Source organism: Mus pahari, chromosome 3 (genome assembly GCF_900095145.1).
Source record: "Mus pahari chromosome 3, PAHARI_EIJ_v1.1, whole genome shotgun sequence".
NCBI lineage: Eukaryota > Metazoa > Chordata > Mammalia > Rodentia > Muridae > Mus > Mus pahari.
This window is the reverse complement of record NC_034592.1, coordinates 145,762,745-145,775,624: the sequence shown is the minus strand read 5'-3', so window position 1 is coordinate 145,775,624 and position 12,880 is coordinate 145,762,745. Positions and strand designations below refer to the sequence as shown.

The 12,880-nt window shown below is 51.0% G+C and overlaps 1 protein-coding gene across 3 annotated transcripts in view; it reads right to left on the bottom strand.

The window, feature by feature from the left end:
* Positions 1 to 3,182: 3,182 nt before the first annotated feature.
* The window catches only part of Gdap1l1 (ganglioside induced differentiation associated protein 1 like 1), an 18,766-nt gene continuing 9,068 nt past the window's right edge, over positions 3,183 to 12,880 (bottom strand). For 2 of the 3 annotated variants that reach the window (XR_003843523.1, XR_003843522.1), the window contains exons 3-7: positions 11,614 to 11,787; positions 7,401 to 7,498; positions 6,555 to 6,669; positions 3,923 to 4,567; positions 3,183 to 3,826 (exon numbers count right to left, since the gene is read on the bottom strand). Coding sequence is in view for 1 of the 3 variants with exons in the window: in XM_021192956.1 (XP_021048615.1) it covers positions 4,224 to 4,567; positions 6,555 to 6,669; positions 7,401 to 7,498; positions 11,614 to 11,787 (731 nt within the window). In the remaining 2 variants the exon portion in view is untranslated. Of the gene's footprint in view, positions 4,568 to 6,554; positions 6,670 to 7,400; positions 7,499 to 11,613; positions 11,788 to 12,880 lie in introns of all 3 variants that reach the window. The other variant, XM_021192956.1, reaches the window with a different exon arrangement.

The following is a 12,880-nucleotide window of genomic DNA, read 5'->3' as shown; positions in this document are numbered from 1 at the left end:
GAGGAAGAAGAAGAAGAAGAAGAAGAAGAAGAAGAAGAAGAAGAAGAAGAAGAAGAAGAAGAAGAAGAAGAAGAAGAAGAAGAAGAATTCTAAGCAGAACCTCTCAGAAGGTGCTCCATTTCACCAAGATGAACATTGAGGGCCAGAAATATGGTGACACACCCACGCAGGCATACATGCTTGGTGTTTTGCCTGGATGCCCAGGAGAACGGTAAGGGCTGGGAGACTGGAAGCAAGCAGACACCAGAGGACAGACAAGCGGATGGTGCTCGGACAGTAAGCACCGATGGGAGGATGGTCTGGGCCTGCAGACAGCACCACTGTCTGCGACCACTGGACAAGATGCTGTGTTTTGGAGCTGTCAGACATTCTCTTTGCCTAGCCACGCTCGTGCTTAATCAATTTTTCACACACAGACTGGCCATGGTAGTGAGCTGCAGCTTGTTAACGGACATGACATAGCCCTTTCTCGTAACAAAAGCTGACTTAGAGCTCCTGACATGGCCCCACTCACCACAGAAACCTGCCGTCCAGATGGCAGATGGGCTAAATCGAATGTCAGCATTGCAGAGGGAACGGACTCTTTTAGTATTTATTCTGCGGGGGTGGGGGGGGGAGGGATTGCCTTCCCTGACCCACAATGCCCTGTTTCCAGTCTTGCTTCTCACTAAAGAGTCGATGATTCAGCAAGAGAAATGTGGCTGGCTAGACCCTCACTGTGTGCTGCTGTGTTCTCTTACCCAATAGCTGGGCACTGAAGTTGACCAGGGAAGGCTGTGTTCCAGGGTAGCTGGGGGACACCACAGTGCAGCTACAGTTCTGAACTAGAGGTCACTGCCAGTCCTGTGTGTGTGCCCCTGCAGTGGAACAGTGGGAAACCCCGAGACCAGGAGTGCAGAGGCAGAAGCACCCCAAGCACAAGACTTGCTTCCTGTGATGGGTCATCTTCACTGTCTATCTGATTGGATTTAGAATCACCTAGGAGACACACATCTGGGTCTGTCTGTGGTGGTCCATCTTCCTCAGGTGTAATTGAGGAGAGAGGACCCACCCTGAGTTTCTGGATATTTTGTTATAGCAAAAAGAAAAATAGCTCACTTCCCAGGCTGAAATTTTGGACTTTGATTATTTTTTTAATGTTTTTATATGTATGAACATTCTGCCTCAAGGCAATCAAAAGAGGACATCCCAGATCCCCTGGAATTGGATAGTTGTGAGCAGACATGTGGGTGCTGGGGATAGAACCCAGGTCCTCTAGAAGAGCATCGGGTGCTCTTAATTGCTGAGCTGTCTCTCCATTCGTGGTCTTGGATGGTTTAGAGATTATAGTTCCAATTGGGAGGATGTCAAGGGCGTCATTGAGTTAGACATTCATATCGAACGTATACCCTTGGCACTATATACAAAAACATGGTTTGTCCCTTGGCTGGGCAGATTGGTACTTCAAGGCACACTGGGCTGCCATTCTACCATGATGGCATAGAAGATAATATATGGAAAGGGACTACTTCCACATCCAACCACAAAAGATCAACAGAAAATCACAGCCACCCACAGACTACTGGGGTATAAGTCATTTTCCCAATAAACTGCCCCAACTGGCTGAGGCACTGTTGAAACAGAACCTGTAGGCAGTGAGCTTGTGTATATAGCTTACTGGGGTCAGCAGGGGCAATGTGAGCCTTGGAGAGTGGGAAGGGGCTTTTCAGGTAAATGTAATTGGGTGAGGCTCAAGGGACTAGGAATGCCTCATTTGCATAGCAAGGCATTTTAGGTGCTCGCTGGGCAGGTTTTCATTGGGAGAAAGGGAATTGAACCTATAACGTTATCAAGGACTATGTGACATTCCTCAGGTAGAGGAGGTGGAGGTCAGGCTCCCCAGATAAAGTCAGGCAGAGAAGAGGAAACCCCACTGAAACCCCTCCATTTTGTTCTGAGCTCAGGAAGCTGTCTGGTCATGGTAGACTACGAACTCGATAGCAGGGTTTCCCAACAATGCTTATTCGCTTACATCTGATTTGTGTATTACAGTATGTGAAGGAGGATTGCGAATGCTGCGACTAGAGACTCCAGTAGAATCCAACCTCCTGCCTCCTCTAGAGACAGGACAGAGAAGGGCTCCGAGATCCTCATTTTGGGGAGAGGACCACGTCCTTTCATGGGGTGTTTACCCCACTAGCACCCACGTGTTATTGTTCATGAATAGAATATCCATTGGGACTGAGAAGGGTCTTCATGGATGCCCAGTAGGGTAGACAGTGCCAGGCAGTTTCTGGGTCTGCAAATCCCATCCTTGTCATGTCCTGGCCATGACTATTTTCATGTGTATGAACGTTTTGCCTGCCCAGTGCCTGCAGAGGTCACAAGAGCATATCCAGTCCCCTGCAGGTAGGGTCATAGATTTGTTGTGTGGGTGCTGGGAATTGAACCTGGGTCCCCTTAAAAAACAACAACAAATACTCTAAATTTTAAGCCATTTTTCCATCCCAATTTCTTTGTTTGTTGAGAGATGGTTTCACTTAGTCCAGGGTAGCCTCAGACTCACTACCGGAGGGTGACCTTGAACTTGATCCTCTTTTCTGCACCTCTCAAGTGCTAGGATTGCAGCTGTGCACTGCCGTGCCCAGCTTAAGCAATGCTGGGGAATGAAACCCAGGTCGCCATGCAGGCTGGGCAAGCACTCTGCCAACGGAACCACATCCCCCGCCCTATTTGTGTTCTTGCAACCTTGCTGGAAATACACACATTCTCATGCTTTAATATTTTTTTTGTAAAATGAATAAAACTATGCCTTTTCAGCAACAAGCTGTATATTGTCTTTGAGTATTTTAACAAGTTTCTCCCACTTAGAAATCAGGATGGGGACAGGTGCCATGGTCAAGCCCTAAGAGCAGAGGTAAGTAAGTGGATATAAACATACTCTGTAAACTGAAATTAGGTACCCAAATGCATAAGTGGACTTATGACCACGTCAGAAGCTTTTGGCAGCAGGTGATCTGTCTCCGTCCTTCTGTCCTTCCTTGGCCTCCCAATTGCTGGGAAGGGAGTCAATGGCCACCTGGCCAGGTGACCTTGCCCTTCCGAAGAGCTGGATCTGAAACCTCACACCTCCAGCCCTTTGTCCTGGCTTTGGAAATGAGAGTTGAGTAGGACCACACGGCTTAGAAATGAAAAGCAATTGCTCCTCCTGGATGCTTTATTGGGGACTCTAAGCACGAGCAGCAGTGACACCCAGACCCTTTCCCAACATGCAGAAGGCACAGGAAAGTGAGACCCGGGGAGCAGTGTGGAGGAGAGACCCCACTGCATGCAGTATGAAGAGTTTCTGGGGGGGTGGGGGTGGAGGGAAGGCAGAGGACGTGAGGGATGCACCCCCGCTCGTGAGCTGAGAAGGACCTTCAGAGGTGGAGACTGTGAGGGAGGCACCCCTGTTCTTGAGCTGAGGCTGACCTTGGGAGGGAAGGTCAACATGGCTTTTGCTGAGAGGCCCACCATGAAGGGTGGGGACTCAACTCAAGGTAGGAGTGGCTGATGGCTGCTGCCTCAGGATTTCTAGGTTAAGTGCCAACCTTCACCAGCTGGCCAACAAGGAGGAAAGGGGTAAAGGGTGTGCCCATGGAATTAGTTGATCCCAGCCAGAGATGGGTTTTAGGGTGCCACTGCTTGGCTTGAGCCACTGCTGTCTCAGTCCATGTCCAGGAGAAGAATGAGACCCCTTCTGGTCTTCAGAGACTTTCCACGGGGACTCTGGCTCTCCAGTCCCAGACAGAGGTACTGGTTAGATGAGTCGGGTCTCCATGTTGGCTTTGTCCTATAGAAGAGGTCCCTGCCAAGAGGGAACGGGAGGCTGGGGTCAGGCCTTCTGAGTCCCCAGCACCTCCCAGAACCTGGGCCCTGCCGGGTGGAACATTCTGGGACTCACCTCAAATCCTAACCAGTCCCCACAGTAACGTCTTGAGTCTTTGAATCAGAAGAAAAGACATTTGGATTTCCTTTCTCTCGCTTTCTCTCTCTGTCCTCTGGTAGAGCCATGGCCTCAAATCACGGCGTTGACAATGTCTACTTCTAAACTATGGAATGTTGTCACAGTGACAATAGAATTACTAGGAAGAAGGGGCAGGAAGGTCTGTCCAGTGCTCATGGGACAGTGAGTAACTGAGAAGGATTTGGGAAGCACACAGCACAGAGACACCGCCAGTCACACACCAGGCCCTAGCCCAGCTCTAGATGTATTTTTTCTTGAGGTACCAGTAGGCAAAGTAGCCCATCCCACCCAGGGAGCCCATGAGGAAGGATGCCCCAAAGAAGGATGGTGGTTTCCGCTTGACCAGCCGGAACGCGTTGGGGATAACGGCTGACAGCAGAGTGGTGTGGATGTCGCCCAGGACTTTCCGGAAGGCAAAGCGTCTCTGGACCCTCTCAAAGAAGGACTGCAGGTTGGGCCGGCTGCCGTCTTCCCAGTATTTCTTGGACAGTCCCAGGAACTTGAGGCGGTGCAGGGTGGCTCCCAGGAGGACATCCGCCAGGGTGAAGGCACAGCCACAGAGCCACAGCTCGCATGTCTGCCCTGGAGAGCGAGAGGACACCTGGTGCTCACTTCTCGGAAGCCCTGGCTCTGGTCTACCTGCCAGTGTCTCCTGAGGCCATTCCCTCCCAAACCTCTTTAGCAGTTCCGCCATATCCTCACACTGGCCTTCTCCAGTCAAGAAGACTGCAAGTCAACTTCCTGCAAGTCAACTGATTTGTAAATTGCACAGATCTGCCTTATGCTTTTCCTGGCTTTGGTTTGGTTTGCTTTTTTCAGCCTGTGTAGCTCAGGCTGGCCTCCAATACACTGTAGTGAAGATAACCTTGAATGTCTCACCCTCCTGCCCACACCTTAGTGTTAGGATTGTAGGCCTTTACCACCACACCAAGTTTATGCAGTGCTGGGGGGTGGGTCAAACCTAGGACTTGGTACAAGTTAGGCCACCGCTCAACTGAACTACGTTCCCTGCCCTTCTCTCTCTCTCTCTCTCTCTCTCTCTCTCTCTCTCTCTCTCTCTCTCTCTCCCCCCCCATTTGTCTGTCTATCTCTGTGTCTCTGTCTGTTTGTCTCTCCCTTTCTCTCTCTCAATTTTGGAAACAGACTCTAAAGCCAAAACTGGCCTCAAATTTGCTATCCTCCTGCCTCAACCTCCAGAATGCTGGACTCACAGGCTGCATCACCCAAAGTTGTAGACTTGCGCTGTCTGGTTGATAGCTCCACCTAGTGTCACTCTGCATTCCAAATTAAACATGTCCAACAGGGAATTCTGAATTGTGACTCCCAAGCTCACCACACCCCACTGCAGTAGTGTCTCTCCACTCTTCTATTCAGTGCCAGAGCCCAGGTGCCACCATGAACAATTTCTTTCGTCTCAAGCATAGTCAGTCTGCCGGTACGTCTGATTAGCTTTCTCTTCAGAATGCACGCAGACTATCGTGTCTCTTCTTGCACCATCCAACCTGAACTACCACTCTCTCCTACCCACGTGATCACAGTGTTTCTTAAATGGTTCCCTTGCCTCCGCGATTCTGCCTCCTTATCTACTCTCAGCACAGCAGCACATAGAGGGATCCTGTTAAGGTCTAAGTGGGATCTGTCAAACCGATGCTTCACTGACAGAGCTGTGATCTTACCTGTTAGCTGCCTCCACTTCCTTCCAGGCCCAAGAGTCTGCTTCCCTCTTGAGTCTTATCCACCACATGGATCTCCTTGCGGAGCCTCATGCCAAGTCCCATCTCACCTCAGCACCCTGCATTGGAAGTCAGTCTCCTGTGCCTGACGCAGTGTTCTCCTACAGAGGTGACTGGCTCAATCTGCCACCTCTGTAGGTGTTTGCCATCTTCTCAAGGGGCTTCATAGACTATCAATCTCAAACTGAAGGGGGAGGTAGCATGCACTAGGCCCTGGGTTTGAACCCTTGCCCTGGATAAACCTGGGCATGGTAGACCATGTCTTGTAATCCCAGCCTTTGAGAGATGGGAGCGGGTGGGTGGGGGATCAGAAGCTTACAGTCATTCTTCACTGCAAGGTGGGCTCAGAATGACCCAGGGCTCCCATCTGATGGGACAGACTAGCATCGGGGACACCAGGCTAGAGTTGCTGCAAAGGTGTGGGGCGGAAGAGAAGCTGGCATGACAGGGTCCGAGACCTACCCTGCAGCAGTGAGAGCCCAAAGATGTCCCCTTTCAGGGTCAGGTGAGACCGTGAGTGCTAACCGTCACCACACCGTCCTCTCCACCCACTGGATAAACACATGCCACACGCTGCCATCCCGAGTACTCCGAATGTCTCAATGATTCTGTCATTCTCTCCACTCTGTGTGTGGGAGACGGAGGTCCCAGTACAGGGCGGGACTTGTCAAGGCCACTGCAGCCCTAGAACTTAGGTCCACCTGACTCCCCAGCTCCTGATCCCAACCAGCTGGCGAAGCTCTGGGATCTGCCTCTGGGAGAAAGAGGCTGGGGAATGGCAGAGTGGGTGGGGCAAGCAGGTGGGCTGACCCCTTCACCACTGGTACGACACCCACCCTCATTCTCCAGTTTCCTCTTCTCCAGCTCCGCCTCGATCTGGTCCAGCACCATAGCCAGCTCCCCGAGGATCTTCTTCAGGTAGCTCACATCATCATGCTCCAGGATCTTGGCCTATGGGCGGGGCAGGCAGGAGAGGTGCTCCAGCGTGAGCTGGTCTCATGAGAGTCATGATATGCACACACACACACGCACGCGCACACACACACACACACACACACACACACACACACACACACACACCTGCTGTATATGACTTGGCTCACCACTAAATGTACCCTTACCCAGGACTGAGCCAGTCCAGTGAGCTTGACCACCTTGCCCACATTCCCTGGCATGGGACTGGAGCAACGGTGCCACTGTGCTGACTGCACTGATGTTCTTCTCCCAGAGAATGGCTCTCTGCCAATGAGGAGGAACCTTGCTCAGAAGCACATGGAAGATGATCCCCACCCCCACAGGCAGTCTGTAGCCAATGGCTGACTGATACAGGGTATTGAAGCACGGCCAGCTATACAGTGCCTTTCATATTCCAGAGCTTTCTGCGGGGTCAGAGGGGGCTCGGCCACATCCTCTTCCCTACTTCTCCCATATCCTTGGAACAATCTCTCCATACTGTCTTACACAAGAACCCGGATTCAGGATTGTGTTTCCAGGGACAACATAAGAAACCAGAGGCTGGCGTAGCAGTGATTTTTTTCCATGGCCAAATAGCCAGGAAATGGTAGGGGAGACATGATTGGAGGAGCCAACCTGTACCTTTTCCAGGTCAAAGCATCTTCTGACCTTCCGTTTAGGATCATTTACGCCTAGTTGTCCCTGTCTGAGGGAGGAGGGGCACTTACCATAAGCTTCTTCTGTTTAGAAAGGTAGGGCTCAGAGAGCTGTGGTTCCTCCTCGTGGTCCAGTTTCATGAGGTCTGTGGTGGCGTTGGCTAAATGTCCTGGAAAAGAATAGAAAAGGTCCTGTCTCCCTGCTCTCTAGGGCTTCTCCTTCCCACAGGGCTGGGAGAAAGCCACCTGCCTGGGGCACAAGGGGCCAGGAAACCTTGCTGAAGGGGAGACTGTGGCCTTGAAGAGGAGGAGGAAGAAGAGAAAGAGGAGGGAAAGGAGGAGGAAGGGGAGGGGGAGGAAGCAGAGGAGGGGGGAGATGATGCTGGAAATGTGTAGAACCTGAAACCCAGAGCTCTTCGCCTTTCTAGAGTCTCCTCTGCCAGATGAAGCCAGCCCAGCCTGGGGTGTCCTCAGAGCCCCCCACCTTAAACCAGGCCCTGTAGGCTCTTCCTCCAGCACTCCCCGTGGGACACTCCCCATCGGGACCGTCATCACTCAGTGCCCACCTGTGATCTCTTATGAGTTTCACAGTGTTTGTTATATAGCCCTGGCTGGCCTAGAACTTTCTGTATAGACCAGGCTGGCCTCAAACTTGTGGTGATCCTCCTGCCTCTGTCTCCTAAGTGTTGCGTCACCCCATTTGCACCCACCTCTTCCAAAGATCTCGTGTGCACAGCTCTCTGCTTGCCTTCAGGAACCCTGGGATCTGTCTCTCGTTGAGCTACCCCCAACTCTGTCCCAACTGGGTACATCGCAGACTCTCGAATAAATTCCCACACACCAGACCACTTCAAACCTCCCAGCCCACATCTCCTTTCCTGGACTAGCCATGTCCTCTATTCTTTTTTCCCCTCTTATGATTTATTTATTTTTGCCGAGCAGCGGCGCATACCTTTAATCCTAGCACTCAGAAGCAGAGGCGGGTGGATCTCTGTGAGTTCAAGGCCAGTTTGGTCTACAGAGCAAGTTCAAAGAAAGCCAAGGCTATGTAGAGAAACCCTGTCTGGAAAAAATAAAAACAAAACAAAACAAAAGATTTATTTGTTTTTGTTTTATATATACATGTCTGTCTGTCTACATGTTCTCTGAGGATCCAGAAGAGGGTGCCAGAGCCTCCGGAACTGGCATTAACAGTTTTAGCTGCCCTGTGGGTGCTGAGAACAGAACCTAGCTTCCCTGCAAAAGCAGCAAGTGCTCTTATCTGCTGAGCCATGTGTCCAGCCCCGTGTCCACGATTCTTGAAAGTCTCCTTCCCGGTCTAGCTGACCATCACCCCTTCAGGAAGCTCCCTGAAGCTCCTCTGTATCTTCCAAGTCCCACCTAAGAGCCTTTGTTTCCAGTATATGCTCTGCAGCCCTCTGCCAGGAGATGCAAAGCTACCAGCCAGGGATGCAGCGGTCACACAGCTCGCCTGTGGCTCATCTGTGGCCTCCGCCAGAGGTGTTCCTTGCATGGTGCGGCGCACTGCCTGTGTTTGCCAGATGTGGTGATCTGGATGTTTGCGTACTTCTCTCTTCTCGCAGTCTCTGAGCTCCTGAGACTCACCTCTGTCCCCTAAAAGCCCATCACAGGCCTAGGCCAGAGCAGGACTCAGTGAGTATTGAAGAAGGGCAGGGGATGGGCAAGCCTGTGAGAGGCCATCTGGTACCTTTCCTCTGAGGCCTCCTCACCTACCTCCTACGAAGGCCTGGTGCAGCCCAGTAGACACGCTCAGCTGCTCCTCCAGCTCCAGGCCATACTAACTCTCACTGATGCTTTACGAATGTGAAGGTCAAGCCAATCTCTCTCTCCCTGCATGGCTGCCCTTGTGCCTGTCTTTAGCCTATGAGGAGGACCTTAGAAGAGCTGGCTTGTTCTTCTGTACCCTGTGAGGTCTCCTGTTTCCCCATCCTTGTGGGATCCTGAAATTATCTCTGCTTCCTCGAAGGGGTGAGAATTGGACCCACTCTGAACCCTGCTGCCTTCCAGATCCATGAGATGGCTCAGGTGCCCACAGCCCCACCAGGCCACAGCACCACTCATTTAAATGACAGCCAAGGTCATTTACTTCCTCTCTCAGGGAACTTCTCTTTGGGAAATATAGAGCTGCTGGGTCAAGGTCCACTGTTTGTCTGTAAAGCTCCCCCTCCTCTAAGCCTTCCCCTCAGATCCACACAAGATGCTACTACTGCCCCATGTTCCACTCTGCCTCCACTAGATTTCCTTCGGCTCTCCACACCCTGCACCTGTCCTGCATCTGTCCCACACCTGTCCTGCACCTGTCCTGCATCTGTTCCACACCTGTCCTGCACCTGTCCTACACCTGTCCTGCCCTACAAGCTGATGTATTCCTTTTCTCCTTTCAAGAATGTTCCCATTTGTTCTTGGATGCTGCCATAATCCTAGGTCCTAGGATTTTGTGACCCTGGGACCTACCTCTGTGTTGTCCAGACCCTGATATTGAAGCCAGATTTTAAAATTTTTAACTAATTGATTTGTGTACAGGTTATACAGACATTAAAACATCCATAATTAAAAATGCAAGCAAAAGCAAAAGAGGTGGGATAAAAATAAGTCTTTGTAGTCAGATGGGGTGACAAACCTGTCTGTAATCCCAGCTCTTGGAGGCAGAAGAATCACGAGTTCAAGGTCATCCTCAGCTACATAGTGAGTTCAAGACCAGACTGGACTACACAAGGCTGTCTCAAAAACGCTCAAACCAAACCAAACCACAATTACCACTCTATCTTCAGACTCTCAGCTATGTTCCCTGGAGACCAACACTACTGCAGTTTCTTTCTTTCTTTTTTTGTTTTTGTTTTGTTTTGTTTTGTTTTTTTGTTTTTTCGAGACAGGGTTTCTCTGTGTAGCCCTGGCTGTCCTGGAACTCACTCTGTAGACCAGGCTGGCCTTGAACTCAGAAATCTGCCTGCCTTTGCCTCCTGAGTGCTGGGATTAAAGGCGCGCGCCACCATGCCCAGCTACTACTGCAGTTTCTCATACAGCTTTCCAGAAACAGTCCTTACACTGAGAGCCTGGGCACTCTTCAGGACTTGCTAGAGTAGATGCCACACTATGTGTTTGGGTTACTCCTCTTTTTACACCCATTAGTGTAACTTGAGACTATTCCACGTAACTATTATTTTTCAGCATAACAGCATCATAAATAAATTTACTCAGTCTCTAACTTGTAGACACCAAGGTTTTTCCAGTGATATTTCTCACTGTGTTGTAGTGAATATCCACATCTGCCCCCAACAGGGTTTCTTTGTGTAACAGACTGACCTGGAACTCACAGATCAACCTTCCTCTGACACCTAAGTTTAAAGGCCTGTGCTACCATGCCTGGCCGATATCTGTGTATGTGCTTCCCCATGCACAAGTTCAAATGCGCAAGAGTGACTCTGGGCTAATCTTCAAGGCATGAGCCTTTTTGGCATTTGGTACAGAGACCTCCACCCCCACCCCTGGCTGCCCAGGTTTCCTTATCTTTCACTGTCATCACCTGACTTTGACTTTACTTTCAGGAATGGTGACCCTGGCATGGCAGAAGCTATGTTATCTTTGCCTGTTGGCAGCTTCATCCAGGTTGTGGCTGACTGAATGGGAGCATCAGCATGGATGGCTCCCGAGTCTTCCTCACAGGCTGAGTCCCACAACCCAACCCCTCCCCACCTTTGCACAACACTGGGACAGAGGAGGATGGGAAGGAGAGGATGTGACCACTTACTAAGTATGTAGGACCTTGTCAGACATAGTCATGGCTCTTCTGCCTCTAGGGCCACCAAATACCATAACAGAATCTAGACCCAAATCCCCATAAATAAACTACTGTTGGGCTGTCTGACTTGGTCTAATTCTCATCCACTGACTGTAGGCAGCCTGGTAGTTAGGAGAATATATGGGTGACTTCAGATCAGAAAACAGAGACCTCAACCCTGACGTCACTCAGTGTTCTTGGCTACCTATGCAGGACCCTTTCCTAATCTTTGACCTTAGGTATCTGCAGCTGGGCCTCCCCAGAGGGTCTCACGGACTGGAGAGAAGCTGGTGGATAGAGCTCTGTGCAATTATCTAACTGGGGTGGCAGGAGCAGGGGGATGGGGGATGCACAGGGAGGAAAGACAAAGGGAGAGAGGAAGGAGAGGAGGGTGAATAGAGAGAGAGACTCTGGAGTAGAAGCAGGAGGTGAGAAGGAAGGACCTTCCACAAGGAAAGAGGGGGGCCCCCGTGGGGCAGCACTCACTGCGGATCTCAGCCGTGGCATACTTGGGGATCATGGAATCTGTGGTGAGCTCAGGGTGCAGGATGCAGCCGTGTGTGTAGGCGTCCATGGGCAGTGCATCCAGCAGCTCCCGGTACTGCAACACTCGGGCGTGTTGTGGGCTGCCCACCTCGGGCATCAAGGCCACCACATGCTCTGTGGATACCAGCAAGGGCTGGAGCAGAGTCCATGTCTGCTCCCACCTAGATACTCACCCCTAGAAACCCGGACCCCCCCCCCAAGTCATACTCATAAGTCCCAGAATAATCCTTCTAAGATTCAGCCACTGGCTATTGGGAATCCTGGTGACTCAGTGGCTACTCTGGGCTTCACGAAGCCTACCTCATGGGGCCAGCACCTCTCAGTACCAGATAGTAGCTGGGGGAAGCATATGCCCAATGTTGCCTGCTTTCCATGGGCTGAAAAGCTGGATGCTTAGAACTTAAGCCTCCTTGGCTTAGCAAATAGTTATTCATATTTATGCTTCTTTTTTATTGCGGTAGTATCTCACTCTGTATGTAGCACAGCCTATTCTCAAATTAGAGATTCTCCTGCCTCAGTCTCCAAATTACTGGAACTATAGGGCATAAACATGTGCTACCATGCCCAGAAAATTTATATTCTTTAAAAAAAAAAAAAGTTGTTTTGAGGTTGGGTGGGGTAGCACATGCCTTTAATCCTAGCATCTGGGAGGCAGAGGCAGGGGGATCTCTGTGAGTTCCAGGCCAACCTGGTCTGCATTGTGAGTTCTAGGCCAAATTGCCTTGAGTGGAGATTGGGATCTCACATATGTAGTTCAGTGTGGCCTCCAACTGGGCTGTGTAACTGTCTGGCCTTGAACTCCTGGTTCTCCAGCCTCCACCTCCTAAGTGCTTAAATCACAAGCATGCGCTACCATGTCCTACTTGCAGATTCTTGTTCTTAAAAATAATACCAGCTCGGGGCCCTGGGCCCGCTCTCGGCTGCCTGAGCTCCTGCTCCAACCAGCAAGCAACTGAGTCTGCAGAGGCCAAAGGACAGCAGGGAGGGGGCAGAGAAGTTCCAGGGTATCCTGTGTGTATCTTCAGGGTTCACACTGCCTAAGAGCATGCCAATGGGGTTCCAGGGTGTCCTGTGTGTATCTTCAGGGTTCACACTGCCTGAGAGCATGCCAGTGGGGTTCCTGGGTGTCCTGTGTGTATCTTCAGGGTTCACACTGCCTGACAGCATGCCAATGGGGTTCCTGGGTGTCCTGTGTGTATCTTCAGGG